At 35.1% G+C, this 21,255-nt stretch overlaps 1 protein-coding gene across 2 annotated transcripts in view; it reads right to left on the bottom strand.

Annotated features, from left to right (window-relative positions):
• Positions 1-908: 908 nt before the first annotated feature.
• CASD1 (CAS1 domain containing 1) overlaps positions 909-21,255 on the bottom strand; it is a 55,787-nt gene continuing 35,440 nt past the window's right edge. For both annotated transcript variants that reach the window (XM_032874950.1, XM_032874960.1), the window contains 8 exons: positions 16,685-16,804; positions 15,559-15,715; positions 14,088-14,167; positions 11,691-11,792; positions 9,015-9,155; positions 8,422-8,499; positions 4,084-4,176; positions 909-2,440 (listed from right to left, as the gene is read on the bottom strand). In XM_032874950.1, the coding sequence (XP_032730841.1) occupies positions 2,174-2,440; positions 4,084-4,176; positions 8,422-8,499; positions 9,015-9,155; positions 11,691-11,792; positions 14,088-14,167; positions 15,559-15,715; positions 16,685-16,804 (1,038 nt within the window). In that variant the 3' untranslated portion in view covers positions 909-2,173. The remainder of the gene's footprint in view (positions 2,441-4,083; positions 4,177-8,421; positions 8,500-9,014; positions 9,156-11,690; positions 11,793-14,087; positions 14,168-15,558; positions 15,716-16,684; positions 16,805-21,255) is intronic.

Genomic DNA, 21,255 nt, shown 5'->3' on the forward strand with positions numbered 1-21,255 from the left:
ATGAGTGAGCAATGCTAGTCAGAATCTGAATCAATGCAGAAAGGGTATTAAAACCTATACCATAAAGAGATGCTATCCTTATGGCAACTTCTACCACAATCACCTCTTACCCATAAGACTCATTAAGAAAATTAAATGTGAACAGAATATACTTTAATTACAAAAGGACTATCTTGCAATTATTATATATAATAAAACTGTGGGGCATATTAAATGAGAGCACGTGATGAAGAAAGGGCTTGCTAGTTAAGTTTTAAGGTTGAATTCGAATAGGAAAGAAAACATATTCATTGGGCATCACTACTGGAAGACGTAAGTGCTTCCAAAAAACAGAAATGCTGGTCATCTTTCTTTTTCAATTGTTTCATCAGGAAGAATCTTTTTTAGGCGATAAAACTTACAAGCTAAATTAAAATGCACTCTACTCATTGGCAAGCCACACCAGCAAGAATAATGTGATTATGGTACTTGGAAGTTTTTGATTTATAACTATACTATCCTCTACTTATAAGGCTGCAGTCTAGGAGGCAGAGCAATGAATCATTACAATTGTCTATCTGGGAAATGTCAAAAGATTAAGTAAGGGCAGAAGAAGAGAGAAAAAGAAAGAACACACATTTCTATCTGAGAATTATTCCACAATTAATGGGAAGAGATCACTGGCACATAAATCCAGTGCTGAAGAAATAATAATTAAAATTTCAAGATCTTCAAGTAAGACTACTAATAAACTACAGTGCTTGAACTTCCTGGGTGGAAAGGCAGATTATCCTCTGACACCCTGATAACTAAATCATTCCTTATTCAACTATCACAGTGACCTCTCCCTATGCACAAAGAGTTTGGAAAAGCAAATTCAAGCTGAAGAAATAAATTAGAAATTTGAACCAATCATGAATGGATCCAGATTTTTTAAAAAAAGGACACATACAGTTTAATCGATACTTTGCCCATACAAAAATAAGCATCCACAGAACGTTTATTTACTGTTTAAATTACTCCATATATTCATATACCATGAACAGAAAATATATTTTATCCCACACACAATAAGAGCAAACAAGTGCAATCTTTCAAACATTAAACGTTATAATCAAATCTGTACAACAGATAAATAAATTTATACCTCTAACAGTTAGCTTGTAACAAAACAAGACAAAAAACATATATTGCCCAAAGTCACCGGTTTACTTAAAATTCTACTTATGGTTATACGTCGCAGTCAAAACAGCTTCAATCTTTACGACACTGCACCAGTTAGATTGATAAATATGTATTTTTTTAAAAATGGGGGGGAGGGGAGGTAATAGGAAATACCAAAATGATTATAAAGAGCTTTCCAAACACTGGAAGTACTAGACAGAAATTAATTAGTTGGAGGAAAACATATTAATTGGATCCACAGGGTAACTGGTATCACACTGGTATAGCTTAAGGAAAGGAAACAAATGGATGAGGGTTTCAACTGGAAAGAAAATTTGGCCTTTTTATAAAAGAAGTGACAACAACATCGACAGTGACAAAACCCTGTCATGGAGCCTAAAACAACTCTGTGAGACAAAGTGTACAAAGATTTAGGAATACCTGAAAACCACAGTCCAGAAGAAAAACCATGTCAAAAACAGGTAACATCAGCACGTGAACACATATAAGTTAAAGGCATACTGTTCATCGTTCCACATCATTGCACATATGGTAAGAAAACAATACTGCAGTCAGTCTGGAGTAAGAAAGTTTTCAGTGAAGTAGGAACTTCCATGATGAATACAGGTGTAGACAATCTAATTACCACAAATTTAGTAAAGATCAAAACACTCAGCGGTGCCACTAAGCTAATTAAATTATGTTTTTACTGGAAAGGTAATTATTTCCCTGCCTTTGTGTTAACTTAAAATCATTTATAAATGGAAATACACAGATCCAGTAGAAAAGACGTTTCACATGCAATCCTATACAATGCACTCTGCTTCAACTGGTTTTTAGTATTTCACATTGGAGACGTACTTTCCGATATATACAACCACTCATGTTCAACAGACGCCACCGAGCTGTCCTCTTGCCACAAGCGTTTTTAATTTACATATACATTTATATCTCCAGATAGACGCTTTTCTCCTCTAGGTAGACACAAAATTAGCCTGAAGAGTTTTAAGTTTCTTAGGATTTTAGGAACCTAATGCCTTGACTTATCTTGAATCGACGATAAGATGAGGAGTCCACAGAAAAATGCAGCTATACATGCCAACCTTTTCAAGAGAGATGAGTTATCTTTAGGAATAATAATCTGTGCAAGATCATTAGTGATCTGAGAAATTTCGTGCGCCACACAAACAAATATGAAAGTGCTGACAATGATGTTGAGCATAGGGTTTCCAGGTATGAGTACCAAGATGCCTCTGGTGTCGGCGGCCAGCCATATGTGATATTGGCAAATAAAGAGCTGGAAGGAGAGTATTTAAAGTTAGATATATACAGAGGGTCAATGACTACATCACAATTTTGCCTAATTTAAACATTTACTAGCATAATCATGTTAGAAGGCTTTTTCCAAACCATTTACTTCCATTTCACTCTTGGTCCTGAAAAGCTGACTGTAGTCTGCTCTTCAGAACTCCTACTTGTGGAAGCATGGCTTCAAAGTCCCCAAGAAATCACACATGGACCTTACAACTAGAAAACACACACACACACACACACACACACACACACACACACACACATATATATATATTTTTTTTTTTTTAAATTTTTTTTTCTTTTTTGCATGACATAGAAGACAGCTGACAGAAGGATTTCTGGACTCTGGTCTTTAGACCCCAAATAAAGAGTTACTGTGGGTCTGTGCACATATGTGCATACTGCATATTTACACATATTTGTGAATATATTTCTTATGTGGATATATGAACAGGAAGTGATACAGGCATTATGATATCCTTAAGTTTGCTCTGCACAGCCAAATGTTTCCAACTACATTTGCCTGTTCCTAAAGTATACTGCAACTTCCATGTGAGTATACATATTAGTTGACACCACTACAACTTTCTTTTTCTTTCTTTTGAAGAGTGGTGGGCAGTAAAGCAAAGTTTATTGAGCCATACTACAAAGCTCTGGAAGACGGAAGAGACCTCAGAGGGTTGCCCTATAACTTTCAATGTGGTTACAAATGTGGTTCTTTCATCACATTGTTTCAAAATATCAGAGAGTAGAAAAATGCAAGCTACCTCTCAAATATGAGACTATACAATTTTGATATTTTTAATAGAAATACCAAATTATAAATTCATTCATTAAATAAAAATGCTCATGCTCCTAATATTAAGGGGATAGCAAAACAAATATTCTTTTATTTACTGAATGACTTGGTAAGTCATTCTTGGTTAATAATTCTAAATTCTATTCAGTCTCACTTATGAGACAAAAAAACAATAGAACATTTATTAAAGAACTCAAAAATTTATTTTCCCTATTTTAAGGACAACTTAATAAATCTTATACTCTAAAATATATCATTTATTAAACAGATTAAAATCTGTTCTGTTTCCTCATTAAAATGTTCTACTTTGAATAATAGAGTGAAGAATATTCAGAATTTTTTTTAAACCTACTTTAAGGTTTTAAATAAGTCATAGTATTTCATATAAAATGTAATACGGTTAAAAAATTTTCCCAAATTTCCAATCATAATGGTGAATTTTATTAGGATAAGTATTGATAAACTAAATTCCGGTAATATTTAATTATGGAGATGAAGAACAAATCAAAATCCCTTCAGCTCGACTTCATTTATATCTTTTATAAACTTCATTTCAATCTATTTTTCTTTTCTGATCTCAGCAATTTAGTGCTTAAAAGCTTAAGACAATATAAAGAATATTTGAAAGTCATCTATGTCTAGTCATTTAAATAAGCTTTTAGAAATATACTACTTTATTGCTATTGAAAGTTGAGTTTCTTCTCTGTATTTCCATACAGAACACAGCTTTGATTTTTTAAAAAAATGTATTTTGGATTTACACACACACACACACACACACGTAACACTTGGCTGTGTAAGATTAAACAAAATATTAATGTACCAACCTCTAATGAAATTTTTCCAAACCAAGCAAAAAATGAGCTATAAACTGATCGGGCATATCCAGGGATATTCCTTATTAGGATGAAGGCTAAAATCTAAGAAAAAAACCACAAAGGCAAAATAAATAAAAAATAAAAGCATTTGCTTTCCTTCAAGTGATAACTTTATTATCTATGTTCTTGAATTTGATATATACACAATGGTTTTTTTTCGATAGGGAAAGTTTTAGCAAGTTATTTATTTATTTTTTTAAAGGTTATTTATTTATTTATTTGACAGATGGAGATCACAAGTAGGCAGAGAAGCAGGCAGAGAGAGAGGAGGAAGCAGGCTCCTTGCTGAGCAGAGAGCACGATGTGGGGCTTGATTCCAGGACTCTGGGATCATGACCTGAGCTGAAGGCAGAGGCTTTAACCCACTGAGCCACCCAGGCGCCCCAGCAAGTTATTTTTGTTCTAGACTCTGTCCAAGCTAGATTTCTCAACATGTGGTCTGTATACTGGGTATTAGTGCAGATTTTAGGTAGCACATGGCTGAACAATTTTAGGTACATTTGAAAAATTATAAATCCACCTGAGGCCCTTTGTGTAGAAAGAAATGATATCATATTTTGTGTAGGCAAATTAAAAAAATCCCATTATACAATTTGGCTTCTTCCATAAAGTATCTGCCTGATTGGCAGCAACATATTCCCCTCTTGCACTCCTCAAAAGCCCCTTCCATTAACAGCCATGTAAATATGCTCTGAGAAATGGCACGACTTTGAAGGTGTCCTCATGTTTGCACTATGTGGCCAGGCAGATGACATACAGAACTGCACTCACATGTCATATATTTTGCCCTTTCAATCTCTTCTCCCTAAAGACAACCTCCAGCTTTTGGGCACCTGGCCTTCACCGTTCTCCCACATCCTTTTGTACCAGATGGAACAATCCTGAGTTTTCTAAACCTCTCATTCAATGTCACATTTAGTAACTAGTTTATCAAGCAAAGAACTCTCTTTAGAATCTACTGTCCTTATAAAGAAGCAAGAAATTGTAAAGAAAAAACTGTTTTCGCCTTCACAGATACCTTTCAAAAACCTTTTCTCATAAAAAGATCGAAAAATCTATATTTCAGAGAAAAACCCCATATTCGGTGTTGATCACTCTGGGCATCTGGTCAAAGGATCTTGGAATAGGCCTCTGGGATGCATAAAGGATGAGCAAGGAGGAGATCTGTGGGTCACTCTATCATTGGGAAAAAGGAACCAAAGTGAACTCCTCAGGTACTGTTAAGCTGAGTGATCTTCATGGGCAGTAGCGTCAAAGAGACTCAAGTTTGAATCTGGCGTTTGCCTTGTATTAGTTCTGGGATTGAAGGTGAGGTGCTTTATTTACTCTCTTAGGTTTGTTTTCCTCATCCACATGAATAGGGATAAGATTTACTTTGAAGGTGGATGGAAACATTAGATGGGAAAACATATATAAGGTACTTATCATAACATGGCATTGTGAACCATTTAAAGAAACATATTAGGTAATTAACAGCACAGGTGGTATATATAAATGGTAAAAATCATAAAGGTGAGACCTACATAAAGCCCTCACACATGAAAGCCTTCAATGAGTTATTATTGTATTAATAATTATTATATTGTATTAAAGTATTAATAATACTTTATTATTATAATGTATCGCACAAACTGTAAAATGCTAGAAGAATGACAGAGATAAATACAAATCACTAGTCTGAGCATCAGAAAATCCAGGAAGAGCCCCAAGCAAATCACTTTCCTTTTTTCTAACTTTAATCTAGCCTTTCTCAATGTGTACTCATCTCTTTTCATATTCCAGTCTGTGTTTCGTCATACACTTAGTAAACGATGTGATCAGGGGAATAGAAAAAACAAAGATATGATAGCCATGAAGAAGACAACTGGGGCCTAGGGAGTCATCATTATTAGCTTGATAATGAAATAATAATAACACTTAGAATTTGTTCAGCAGTTGTAACTTGCTAGATACTATGCTAGCACTTAATATATATTACTTATAGTTAACCACCTGTATGCTGTTCTACAGCAAGCCTTTCTGGAAATTTCTATCCAGACTGATGGGCAAAACTAAAAGGTCAGGATTCAAGGACTGATCTATAAGAGTGAAACAGATAAAAGGGATTAAGAGTACACTATCTTTTTTTTTTTTTTTTTAAGATTTTATTTATTTATTTGACAGAGAAAGATCACAAGTAGGCAGAGAGGCAGGCAGAGAGAGAGAGAGAGAGAGAAGCAGGCTCCCTGCTGAGCAAAGAACCCGATGCGGGGCTCAATCCCAGGACCCTGAGATCATGACCTGAACCAAAGGCAGTGGCTTAACCCACTGAGCCACCCAGGTGCTCCAAGAGTACACTATCTTGATGAGCACTGAGAAATATATAGAATTGTTAAACTATTAAATTACATACCTGAAACTAATATATCACTATTAACTGTATTTGAATTAAAAAAAAAAAAAAAGGATTGATCCATAAGCAGGGCCAGGCTGAGAAAATACTTTCTAACAAAACACTGGGAATCTTGTGCATGTTAAACTCCTAAGCCTCCTCAGATAAGTATGCTAAGGACATATAATCGTATATGAATTTTTAAAAATCACATCCATACCTACACCCCCACACTTACCTCACCTGTTGGTGTCTGAGAATAAGAGTGAAACGTGATAAGGATGTAAAATTTGGGGCTCCCTGGATACCCTGCTTTTTACAACAGGGGACTAGCACTCTTGAGAAGAAGTAGCTGCCGATAAAATTAGTACTTGCTTCAATTTGTGCTCCCAGTCCATTCTTTTATTCTGCAACAGAGGACCTGAAGCCCTCGCTGGAAAAGTACTAAGGAAATAGGAGCGTGCGGAGGGCAGGGACTGGAAAGGAAGGTGGTAAGGCTCAGCAGTGCTTGTGAGTTCTTCTGTAGAGCCACTCTGTCCCTTAGCTCTCTTCATATCGTTCCGTACTGGTGCACTGTGAATGGTAACACCTCCCTTCCATCAGGAGTAACAGAGATGATATCCCATGCGTTATGCAAGAAGTTATTGGTGAGCGCTACTACTGTCTATAGAAGTCATGAAAACGCTACATGAATACAGTACAGTGTTTAAAATTTCATTATCGATTGTATTTGAAGAGTCTGTCACGTGCTTGGTTCTACAAACTATACAGAGGTTTAAGGGAATAAGAGTTCTGCAGTGCAGAGAACTTGAGACCTCAGAGCAGATCCTCTAGAAATCATCCTTGCTCCTCTTTACTGCTCAGTTTTTAGGTCTTGGCTTAGACACTGCTTTGTCCAGGAACCCTGCTCTGACACCAGGGCAGGTTGGAAAGAAGTCCCACGTGTTACCAAATCACCCGGTACTTAACTATCGCCACACTACCACCATGTCCCATAATGAGCCACAACCAGAGGGACCTCTGCAAAATGCCAGGCTGATTTGAGCTGCTCTTTGCCTCTGGCCACCTCCCCAGTCACTAACACAGACTTCTCTAGACTCTGGCTCTTGGAGCTGTAGCCCAAATGGCCTTCTTCAAATTCCCTGAATGCAAATATGCTCCCTTCCCCGACGGAGCCTGAATTCCTGCTGTCTGCCTTCATCCCTCCATTCTCCACTTAATTTTCCCAGGGAAATAATTTCTGCCCCTGACCACACCTTGCTTCAACTCCAACTAGGTCGGATCCCCATATTAGATTCTCTTGTAATATCATGTACTATTAATCATTACACATGATTCAATGATTACTACTTAGAAGAATGGAGGCTCTGGGAGGACAGGAACTAGGTCTGATTTGGTTACCACTGTATCCCCCCAGCCTGATATCTAGTGCATAGTAGGTATCAAATGTTTGTTAAATGAATAAAAAATGTCTGATGAATGAATGTTGACAGGTCCATATCTCTGTTAGAATGTAAATTCCATGAGGGCAGGAGCTGTATGCATCTTAACACTGAACTTCTTACACATGTACATGTACATACAGCATGGGACTTAATACATCAATAGTTATATTTAAATAAGTAAATGAAGAAATAGGAGTAAATGAGGACAAAGCAAATATGAGGAGAACTAACATTTTTGAAGTGCCTCCTAAGTGACCAATACCAATCATTTTCATACATTTAATATAACAATCCTTTAAAAGAGATTTTAACATCCCAGGACAATAAAGGAAGGTAGGGCTAAGGAAGATTAAGTGATATAACTACATTATACCTACATTTTATAGTTTGATCTCAAATCTCACTGCCTCTAAAGACTGCATTCTTATCAAGAATTAAGAAAAAATTTATTTTTTAAATCAAGACAATTACCTGCACCACAGACACAGATGGATGGAGTTCATTGCACTCTGCTTTGTTTTTACAACTGCTAGCCCAGATGGAATAGGTCTAAACCAAAAAAAAAAAAAAAAAAAAAAAAAAGGATCAGTTCAAGAAAACAGGCCTTCACAAGGTAGTTTTCTCTGCTTGTTACATTATACTCCATGATGCTTTTTAAAAACTTCAGTAAAAACTGCCCACATGTTTGGTGATCACTTGGTTTGTTCAACTGCTCAAATAAAAGAAAGCAGAGAAAGAGGAGCATAGGTCTGTGCTTTTCTGGAAAGAGTGATCATGACACAGTGATGGCTCTTCCTGTCAAATATCTTACATTATATTTTCCCCCAAATTTATTACAACTTTAAAAATTTCTATTTCACTGAATCCTCAGTTATTCTTCATATTTAACTTATACATACATTCTCTTGGCGTTTTTGTTCAATTAGAAAACTACGGAGTAAAAGGATCTTTAAAAAGTAAAGATTTTCTATATTAAAAAATTGATTAAATTCCTATTTCTTAAAGTTAATTTTCTGTACCATTTAGGACTTTGAAAAATTACCAGATTACATTTTGAAACTTACCAAGAAAGAAACTACTGAAATAAACAATAGAAAATTGGAAATTTTGTTTGAAAAAAGAGGTTCACCCTTTCCTTCGGAAAGTACTTGACGCTTCTGTAAAGCCAGATAGATGAAAGCAAACAACATTCCATGAAAGACTACCTGAAAAATATGAAGAGAAAATTTGTTTTAAATGGCTATTTTTCAGTAAATGGCATAAATATTTGGTAAATGGGGACAATATGTACAAAAATAAGTAAGTTAAAAGCTTAAAGTTTCTTTCTTTTTTTTTTTTTTTAAGATTTTATTTATTTGACACAGAGAGAGAGATCACCAGTATGCAGAGAGTCAGGTGGGGGTGGGGGTGGGGGTGAAGCAGGCTCCCTGCTGAGCAGAGAGCCTGATGCAGGACTCGATCCCAGGACCCTGAGATCATGACCTGAGCAGAAGGCAGCGGCTTAATCCACTGAGCCACCCAGGTGCCCCGAAGCTGAAAGTTTCTATGAGAGACTTAAACTTCAAGAAATGACATAAAGTCAATGACTTTTGGAAACTATCTGCAATAGGACAGCAAACAGCTCTTGTAACATATGAGATAAGCTGCTTCACTTGAGCAGTCTCAGCAGCAAGTGAAGAAATAAAGATAATTTCAAAAAAATGATAAAAACACAGAAACAACAAGTGTTGGGAAGGAAAAGGAGAAAAAGGAACCCTTGTGCACTGCTGGTGGGAAAGCAGACAGCGCAGCTGCAGTGGAAAATAGCACGGAGCTTCCGTGAAAAAATTAAAACTAGGACTTTTATCCAGTAATTCCACTACTGATACCTATCTGCAGAATACTAAAACACTAACTCAAAAAGATATATGCACCCCAATGTTTATAGCAGCATTATCTACAATAGCCAAATTACGGAAACAGTCCAAGTGTCCATCGACTGATAAATGGATAAAGAAATATATATATATATATACATACAAAATGGAATATTGCTCAGGCATAAAAAATGCATTTGTAATAGCATGGATGGATCTAGAGGGTATAATGCTAAGTGAAATTTAGTCAATCAGAAAAGACAGATACATATGACTTCATTCATGTGGGTAATTTAAGAAACAAAAATGAACAAAGAAAAAAGGAGATAAACAAAAAACAGACTCTTAACTACAGAGAACAAACTGGTGGTTACCAGAGGGGAGGTGAGTTAGGTGAGACAAGTGATGGGGATTAATAGCATACTTATGATGAGCACTGAGCAATGTATAAAACTGTTAACTACTATACATCAACTATACTGGAATTAAAATGAATAAAAGAACAACAACAAAAATAATAAATAAAACTATTATGGAGATGTATGATAAAATTTAAATGCTAACCCAAAATAAAACACATTTTAGGTTGATCCTTTCAATCAAATAAATCAATACTACCACCACCAAGATCATGCTTTTACGAAGGAGCATACATACACAAGAATGGAAAAAAAATAAGGTGGGCCAGAAAGTCCATAAAGCTTCTTTTTCTTCTTCTTCTTCTTTTAGGATTTAGTTATTTTTCGAGGGGCACATATGCGCACGGGTGTGGTGGGAGGGGCAGAGGGAGAGAATCTCCTAGCGGCCTCCCGGCCTCCCTGCTGAGGGTGGAGCCCTCCCATGACCCGAGATCATAACCTGAGCGGAAAACCAAGAGTCCAATGCTTAACTGACTGAGCCCCCCAGGCATCCCAAAGCATTTTTTTTTTTTTAAACAAGGTCGTAAAGCGAACTATCGTATCATAGTACAGTGATAAAGTTGAGAATTTAAAATTATTTGATATCAAGCCTTTAGCAAACCTTTTTCTCATCTGTGGTTTTGAAATGCCCTGTAGTACACTGGCAAGTACACACATATTAGAAAACAGAAATGGCACAGAACAGGCATTAAGAAAACATTTGTTGAATGAAAAAAAGGATGAGTGAAATATGGCAGATGAAGGGGAAAGAGAGAGGAGAGGTAATTAATATTTATTCAGTGTCCATTATTTTCCAAATGCTGTACTAGATGTTTTACATTTTCTTGGCCAAGTGAATCTTCACTTCCCTTTAAGATTAAATTCACAGAAACACCTATGACACTGGTCTCTCTTCTTTGCACGTTTCTATCACAAAATCCACATTGCATAATTTAGCACCTAATTGTAAGTAGTAATCTTGGGTTTTAAAACTGATTGTAAGGCTTAGAAACCTGCTGGTATGTCTTCTTTCTCTACTATATTCCTCACAAAACCAACATCTAGAGCTTATATCAGGGCTCAATAAATATTGTGTTGAATGGCTGAAGCATATACATGAGGGAATTTTTTTTTTAAGTTTATTTATTTAAGTAATCTCTATGCCTGATGTGGGGCTCCAACTCATGACCCGGAGATCACTTCACCAACTGAGCCAGCCAGGCACCCCTATGAGGGATCATTTATAAGTCAAAATTAGGACTCAAACAACATTTATAGACAACATTTTTACAGTATTTTCCTGCTGATATACACACGCATGCACACACTTTCTCTGCTATAAAAAGAGACGGGAGAGCAGGGCTGCTTTAATTTGCCAAGTCAACATGTTTTCTTATTCTAAAACTAAAAAAAATAATAATAATTTTCCAAATAATTTTTTTAAGTATAATTTGAAATGGCAAAAGATCACAAGGTAAATACATACGTAACGGTCTAACCTCCATCTGAACCACCATTCATATACATTCCCTTTCAGTTCAAAACACTTGGACAATGGCCAAAGAGAAAAGATCTTCTCAAATGCACCCTAGGAAAAGGAATCCAGAACACAGATTAAGATGGTATGAGTCAATACTTATTTTCTAAATCGATTATAAATTATAGTTTTCTAAAGTTAGGATTATATGAGAGTCATTCACAATTTAAAAATTCTCTTTCATTTGAAAAGAAGTTTATTTTACTAAAGGATAACAAGGATGACTTAAAACTTTTTGTTAATTTACTTTCACTGCACAAGGCTACTGAGACTGCAAAATAAAAAAAAAAAAAGCAAGCTAGTAACTGGAAAATTCTTCCATTTAAGGTTTTTAATCTAGTATACAAACAGCTAATATTTACTGATCAAAACACCAAAATACAAAAGACCTTAGCCAATATGATATCAATATCCTAGAGAATGATGGTTAAGGTTAAAATAGGCTTTTTTCCCCTCTAAATGTTAATAATCTATAATTAACCATTTGAGTTAAAAGAATGCTCTGAATTAGTCACCTTACTCAATCAGCCATACCCAAATGCCATTACTAGCCTTTGAAACAAAGTTTACAATTTTACTGTGGTCAACTTAGTGAATGGTACCCTCTTACTAATCTGACAAGCCTAGAAAATCTGGGAATGAAGGGGCAGAAGTCTTGGGAGCATTCCTGCACATTAATGAAGTCTTTCAAAGAAGAGAACAAAAACCTCAATTTCCAGACTAAAGAATGCAACAAACTCTATTAAGGAGTGCTCCATTATTAGACCTAATGCCACAGCATAAAAAATGTAACATAACAGTTTTTTAAAAAGGCTATTAAAAGAAAAAAAAAAAAAAGAAAGAAAACAGCACTGTATTTTAGGTAATGCTGAATCCTTAGAAGTTTCTTATTTTAATGAAATGCAATATTCTCCATTAACCATTTAAGAATTTAAAATACTTATACCTTATTACATAGAGGTTCTATCAAAATCTATGCCTCAGAAAATGGAGGATGATTCTTACCAAGAGTTGTAATATTAAGAACTTACAGATCATATATATGATATGTATGTGAAATACAGAAATATAAAATATAAAATCAATATGAAACAGAAATATATAGTATCTATTAGAGATATATGGTCTTATAGATCGGATATATGTGACACACTTATCATTTAAAATATTATTTCTGATTACAAATTTGTTTCTTATGTGATCAATGGGCAAGTATTTAGTGCGCACCCATTTTGTGCAAGACACTGGGCTACCAGGCCATGACTTTTCTCTTTTTTTCCAGTGATCCATAGCTGGGGAAACCTTCTTAGTCTCATTATTGAACCCCTGGTTCACCTTCCCTTCTCTCCCTCAGATGCACCTCAGTGTCTGGAATTTTAATGAGTAAATGTCAAGCAGCTGTTGCAGTTACCTGGCTATTTCTTCATACGTTTGCTGTCATTTCCTTATTACTTTATAAATCTCCTGTAAAAAACCTTGGAGGTCAGGCTGAAATAAAAATGCTTTATTTCTAAGTATGAAAATAAAGTATGAAAGCCTACCAAACCAACAAAAACCAGCTAATAAGATCACATACGCACGCACAGACACACACACACAGTCACACACGTGATGCTTATGTGGCATTTGCCCCTGACACAGTGAAGCCCAAGACAGGAAATGCTGGGGATGGGAGCCAACTGCAGAATATGTCTTAACCTATAAGCATTCAAATGAGAATATTTTATGATAAATATCATGCTGCCCAAATAATCTGTTTGCCTGATGGACTGACCAGCAGGTAGCAGCCGGCCATCTTGCTTAAGTAGCTGAGAAAACCTCAACCATCATACTAGGGGGATAAGACAGCAGAGATGCGAAAATGATCCCAAATTTTATTAAATTAAACATACTACATCTATACCAACCCATTTGCTCCTAAGCTGGTTTTGCTAACGGCCCAAATTTTACTCTATGCAGTTATGGAAAAATCAAGTAACACTCTGATGCAATGAATAATGCACAAACCAAGCTGCAAATTCTGTCAGGAGAATTTTGATCTCCACTTAGAGTAGTGTCGTATAAGAGGCGTTCAATAAACGTCTGATTGATCAAAGTCAAGTAAAATGGATTCTGAACAATTGCCAGAGGAAGAGCTTTAAATTGCTCTTACAACAAAAACAGTGGTAACAAAAGTAGATAGGTCTCAAAAGAACTACACTGAGTAGTCAACTACAGAGTGACACTTTTATTACAGTCATTAAAAAATGAAGCTCAAAAAAAGCTCTGACTCTTCTCACATACTTTAATAGACTTGAACTTTAAAATAAAATAGAACAAAATATAAACTGAAAAGACTGTACAAACCTGAGAATATGCCAAAAAACATATACATAACAGCAAGAAGGCTAGTTTCAACAGTAAGCCAAAATGCCAGAAACAATTTCCTAAGAGAGAAAATACTTAATTTACTAAAAGGTATAAATTTACATTAGAAAACATATTAAGAGTCTCTGGTTAACATATGAACACCCTGCATAGTTCTTAAAATCACTGAAGGCTGCCCACAGGATACATAAACTATATGTAAGTGGTATAAATTATAAGAAGGGCCAGAAGGAAAAGCTGGAGCCTCCTTGCTAGAAGAGGCCACAACCTACGCCTGACACCCTCTGTATCTCCTGTTCATCCACTGTAAACACATCAGAAAATACCTCCTGGGTTCCATTATACCTATTTATTATTCGAGAGCACAACAAAATTTGGAATAATATGTACAACATCATTCTAATATTCATGTTGAATATAGCTCAGGTAATATGGCTGAAATATTAGAGTTCCTAGGAGAGAGCTTAAGAACTCCCTAAAGGATCAGGGTTTAACCTTAAGATGTATTTTAACACACGCATATTTTAAGTTATGTGTTCACAGTTCATATGTACTGATTTCATTTGATTCATACGCTATGTTTTTATCGAGGTATTCAGTGACAGAGGCTGTTCAAAGACATTCATGGGCTTGATGAAAGGCTGGAATTCGAATCTTACCTGAAAAAGTTATTTGACATTATAATGGAAGTCAGTGGAAACTATTTCTAATATACAGTTTTTTGGTTAAGTTAAAAATTATTAAAAACAACAACTTTCAATTTTTCCAAAAGAGAGAAGCTTTTATTTCAACGATATGATCTTGAGGGAAAGAAGCATTAAGATAGATGCGCACGACCTCACTGTGAACATCATCAGTAACTGTCTATGAGGAGCTTGAAGGTGACGACCTTCCGGGCACTTAGGTTTCCTTGTATGTACAACAGGTTGAGAGTAACTGTGTTAAGGCTGGTCTAGAAGATAAATTATATCAGTGCTCTTTAAACCTGGCTAACACAAAAAGCCTTTTTGCAAATGAATGCTCCTCCAAAATTCCCGATATAGATAAAAAATCAAATAAAGCAGAGCTGCCAAAGACTGGGGAAGGATGGAGGGGCCTGGAGCCCTATTTGGCTGGCTCTTCTCTCTTCTAGTGCTCTTCCCTCGGGCTCTGTATAAGACGGTTTGAAAACTGTTGCATTAGCTGATATGTAAAATGACTTTGAAAAATTTAGATAAAAAAAAAAAGAACACACACAGACAGTATACATGCAAACTATTGATCTGCCCTGTTATATCACTTGAATTAGCTAACTGTATCATTTTAAAAAAGACTGTTTACGAACAAAGTTTCAAATGTCAACACTACACATAAACTTAAATTCTGTCTCAATAAAAAATAGCCTTTAACAACTAAAAAGAAATTCAGTGCATTAAAAGAATATTTATTAACACTAAGAGAGTATATTTACCATTTGCTTTTTTTTGGATTATTTGTGGCCATAGGGCTAAAGTAACATATATGACCATGAACCATACAGTGACCAAGGGGACGAAATAATAGAATTGATAAGGCCGATCCATCACTATGCATAACACCACGACCAGGAAATTGAGACGAAATAAGACCTATTGAAAAGGAGAAGAGAATGGTTTTCATTCCAGGTATGCATGAAGAGTAAAGACAGATTCTCTCTGACAGAGTATAAACATTTATTTAAGACTAAAGTAATAACTGTACAAGTATATTTTACTAATCCTTAAAATTACATTTGTTCTACAATCATTGTAAAGAGTTGAATATAAAATATTTATGCATCATTATATTAACTAAATCCAAGCAAAGCACCAGCCTGAGCTGTCCTCTGGCTATAACTGCCATCTTGTTAAATGTTGGGGAAGAATCATAAGCCTCCTTCCTAGGGCTACAGTTTATAAGCAGAGATTAGATTACTTCAACAAAAGGGTGTCCATTTCATCTCTGTTTGATGTTGATTTACCCCATTTAGGATTAAATTGAGAGTTGTCATAGATACAAAATAATATTACTCAAATTAAAAAGTGGCTTTGGGACCCCTGTAACAGTTATTTCAGACAGTGTGATGTCATTCAAAGAACACAGGATCTGAGCAGATTGATAATTAGCTGTACCATTACTATGTGACCGTAGGCAAATTATTTAGCTTCTCTGAGCCTCAGTGTCCTTTCTGTAAACATGAAAACCACAACTCTGGGTTGTAATGTGGGGTAAATAAAATAATATTCAGACAGTGCCCAGCACAAGGTAGAAACTTAATAAATATTAATCCTCTTCAAAAAGAAAACATATAATAATCCCAGGTAGCTGTACATTTCTACAAAACTGAACCGAATTAGCAATGTTGTCCCTTGTGTACTAGTGCCTTTATTAGGCACTCATCTAAATTACATTTTCCCTTCCCTCAGTAATAAATTATTTATCTCAAATTATTAACCACAGAACACAGAAATAACACTTTAAAGTGTAATTTCATAAATTCAAATTAGTCGTGCCCTTATAATGACCATATTTTTATTTTCATGCCAAAATGAAAGAAAAAGAGCTGAATACATTCCTACCTGACAGACTCTATAAATTCCAAAGTCTCCTTTGATCCAAAAGTATGAGAAATGCCCGTACCCTGTCTGAAAGAGGTATGCAGCAACCAGGACCCGGATGTGCATGTACACAGGCAAAAACTGTTGACAAGAATAAATAGGAAAAATATGTTGGCACTACCTATACTTTGAGTTATCATAGCCAATACATTTAATCAAGACAATGGATCACCGTTACCAGTTGGCATGAGCTCAATGAAAAGATTTATTTTTAAAACTTACGCAACATAGCAAGAGTTAAAAAAAAATGTAGACTTTGGAATCAGACCTCATTCAAATTCTGGTTTCGCCACTTACTAGCTATGAGACTTTAAGTGAGTTTTCTAAACCGCAAAACAAGGTTCTTATGAGGAATGCGAGAGTTAATAAACGTGAAACACTCTGTACGTTTCCTCCACTTGGAATTAAATATATGGTATCCATAATTATTAATCACCAGATATGCTGAATACAAGGTAACTATAGATTTCCCATTTTCCCAATAAGATAAAAAAACAATACAGAAGTCCCACATTTTTGGCCCCCTCAAATACACAGACTTTAGATTTGTAAATTGTCATATAACTACTCACAATATATAATATTTAGCAAAAAATTTATATTAAAAACATATGCAAACATAATTTAGAAATATTTTCCTCCCACCTTTAATTTATCAATCAATTTTATTTTACACTCCCATATCAATGTTTCACCATGACCAAGGCCCTTAGAATCATTTATGATGGTTTTTCAGAGTATCCTAGCTCAACTTGTAAAGTTAAATGAAATGTAACACATCTCTGATCTATATTTTATGGGAACCACTGACAATATCATCTGATTCATAAGTCCTAACTCTCATAGCTCTCGAACACTGTGGTTCACCCTGTCCATCAGCCATTGGTCCTTTATGTGGATATTCATGATCGCCACAATACAACCAGTACTCTGTTTTTTAAAATGATCTTTAAAAAGCCTTATTTAGTGACAACCAACCATTGCAATTGTAAGACCATTCTTTCAGGGATAATCCCTTAGTCCACATAAAGATATTTTGGCTTCCATTTTATAGACTCATCTGATCACCTCTGTAACCATCCAGCACTGACACTGCTTATGGCCACTTCCAGCTACTGTGTCTTCCCCAAGTGATACTTTGTAGGAAAAAATAACTAAGTAGACACCTAGATAGATTTACAAGTCCCTGAATATATGTATCTTTTACATATATCCTTGAATGCACCCTTGAACGCATCTTTTTTCTTTCTTGAGAAGGCAAAAATCCCTGAATTTAGAATAGGTCATCAATTCTTCACTACCGCCTACATTCTAGCCAAATTCTTAAGATTCTCTGTCTCCCATACTGGCCCTTCTTGTGTCTCCCTGTCACCTTTCCTTTGTTTATCTCTTTCTTCTACCCTGGAATGTTCTTGTGACCACATTTTGCTTATTCAAATCCTGTTTTTATTTTTATCCTATTTATTCAAATCCCATTCTTCTTTAGAGCCCTGTTCAAAATTCCCTCTTTTTTTTTTTAAGATTTTATTTATTTATTTGACAGAGAGAGTGATCACAAGTAGGCAGAGAGGCAGGCAGAGAGAGAAGGGGAAGCAGGCTCCCCGCTGATCAGAGAGCCCAATGCGGGGCTCAATACCAGGACCCTTAGATCATGACCCGAGCTGAAGGCAGAGGCTTTAACCCACTGAGCCATCCAGGCGCCCCCAAAATTCCCTATCTTTACTCTCAGATGAAAGTCATTGTTCCTTCCGTGGCGTTCTTAAAGCACTCACAGTCTCTATACCAAACATAGTTTTTATTTATTGCCCTTTATCATTAGTTCTTTTTAAATGTCTGATCTCATCATTAAATCAGAAATTTTTCAGTGAAGGAGTGTCATACTAGAATCACAGTGATGATGAAAGTACAAATGTCATCTTAAAATAACCTCAAATCTAAACCTATTACCTTATTTTTGAAAGTACCTAAAATATTCCCTTCAAGTATCTGAACTATTTTCTTCTTCTTCTTTTTTTTTTTTTTTTTTTAGAAGGTAGGGAAGGATGGAGCAGAGGGATTAGCAGGTTCCATAACCTAGCGTGGAGCCCTACACGAGGCTTGATCTCACAACCCTGACATCATGACCAAATCAAGAGTTGGATACTTAACCAACTGAGCCACGAAGGCGCCCCCTTGAACACTTTTTAATAGCAGAAAACATACAAATTCCCAAGGCAATCCATTCCATTTTCAGCTGATCATTTACTACCATAAAGTTCCTTTTCAAGAAAAGCTGAAATCTAACTGCATAAAAGCTACCAACTTCAGCTCTGTAGGACAGTGCTATGCAACTGAGATAAAATGTGAGCCACATTGTACCTTTTTAATATGGTTACCAGAATATTTAAAAAACTAAAAGAATCAAATAAAACTAATTTTAAAAATACAATGTATTTAACTAAATATTTTAAAAATATTATCTTTTCAATATGTAATAAGCATGTAGTAAGAAATTTCATATTGTTTACACAAAGTTTTTGAACTTAGCATGCATTTATCACAATGAATCATACTTAATTGATATATCTTTTCACGTTCATAAGAACATCTCAATTCCAACCAACTATACTTCAAGGGCTCAATAGCCACATGTGGCTAGTAGTTTCCATAATGGAGAGTCTAGCTCTAGAGCCATTTGTACACAATCATTTATCTGATTGTTCTGTAAGTATCTGAAAACATCTGTCCAACCTAGGCTAACTATTCCCAGTTACTTTAACCACTGTCCATAAAACATGCTTTGAAATCCCTTCAGGACTGGGGCTGGGCCTACAGAGTCGAGACTTCGTTATTACATTTAAAACAGTAAACGCTATTCATTTAAATTAAACACCATCACAATAATCTACCAAGTACTTGCCAATGTCGAATTATTACAAATTTCATGTACTACTCTCTCAAGTTTTTATTTTAACATATTTTCAGACAACAGAAAAACTGTAAGAACAGTACAATGGGCACCCATCTACCATGCTGAACCATTTTAAAGAATGTTGTAGACTATACGACATTATCCTTTAACATTTTAGCAAGTATCTTTTAAGAAGAAAGAATAGTTTCTTAAATGACCATATTATCATTATCATAACCAAGATTTAATATGAATATAGCAGCATCTATTGTATAATCTGCATTCAAATATCTGATTGTCCCAGTAGCACCCTTTGTGGTTTTAAAAAAAATTTTTTTAGCAATCTTGAATCAAGGATCACACATTGCACTTAGTTGTCATTCCTCTGTATTCTCCTTTAATCCAAATTATTTTTCTTTTTATCTTTTAGGAGTCAAGTATTACAACAAAATTTTAGTATTAAAATATATTTGGAATTCCAATGGCATTATAATGAATAGCTAGACTAGCTTTTGATTCTATTCTTTTTCTAGTCCCACAAATTTTTCCTCAAGATCGTTTATTCAGATTCCTTCATGAAAGTTACTTATAAACTCTCAAAGGAAAAAAACCCACAGTGGAACACAAAATCTTCTACTGTATAAACCTAACTTGCTGTACTCTCCATATTAAATTCACAGCATTTTATCCATGTTTCCTATAAATTATGTCTTAAAGGGATGTTTATACCAACAACTGCAATCTGCCAGACCATCTGGATTATTTTAATAATGCTCTGTAATTTTTTATGGTTTCTATTTTAGTATAAAAACATGGCACGGCTAAAGTTTGACATATTTTGCTCAAAATAAAAACATTAAGATTAGCTAATTAAAATAACTGTGGCAGTTAAGGAGAGTTTTTAATGAGGGTAATCCCTCAAATAGCCAAGAATCAAGTCCCCAAAATACATTATAACCCATGCTAATAATGCTTTGCCGATGTAGATACAGGTAATTTTTAACCACAAAATCCTATTATATAAAAGAACAGGAATATGTTAATTAACCATAACAAATGGTCTGTTAATGAAAAGTATGTCCTTCCAGAACAGGAATTTTTAAAAACTGTAGTTTAGGATATATTGGGATGTAGTGTAAGATATATTAGAATTAGAATGCTAGCTTGGCAAATTATTATAATAGAATGCCAAATTGCCTTCATCTTTTTATGATCCAAATTCTTTCTGGAATCACTGAATTGAGGAACTTAATCTGCCATTAATTCTTTCTATCTGATTTTTTTAAATAGGAGTATCACCCTTTAATATGTCAGCAATTAATTATGTCTCTAAGTGGCATTTTCTTAAAACAAAGCCTTTTTTCCCTCTCCAATTAATCTAATCTTTATTCATATGTCAGAGATATTTCTAGGATTCAATATTCATCTCTACTTACTTTTAAGAGAATTTGATATATATATCAAATATATCCTGCAAATTCTGAACTGGGCTTATACACTAAATCTTACTATCCTCTCATGTATTCTACTGTCTGGGATCTTCTGTAACCACGTGAACACACTAAGTCCCCCTCAGCTGCTGTGTCACATGAATTTCACTTTTTGCCGCAAATACATTTATCAGAGCCATACAATTTCAGTA

This window comes from Lontra canadensis, unplaced genomic scaffold (genome assembly GCF_010015895.1).
Source record: "Lontra canadensis isolate GAN:19392208 unplaced genomic scaffold, GSC_riverotter_1.0 scaffold2, whole genome shotgun sequence".
In the NCBI taxonomy this organism is placed as follows: Eukaryota; Metazoa; Chordata; class Mammalia; order Carnivora; family Mustelidae; genus Lontra; species Lontra canadensis.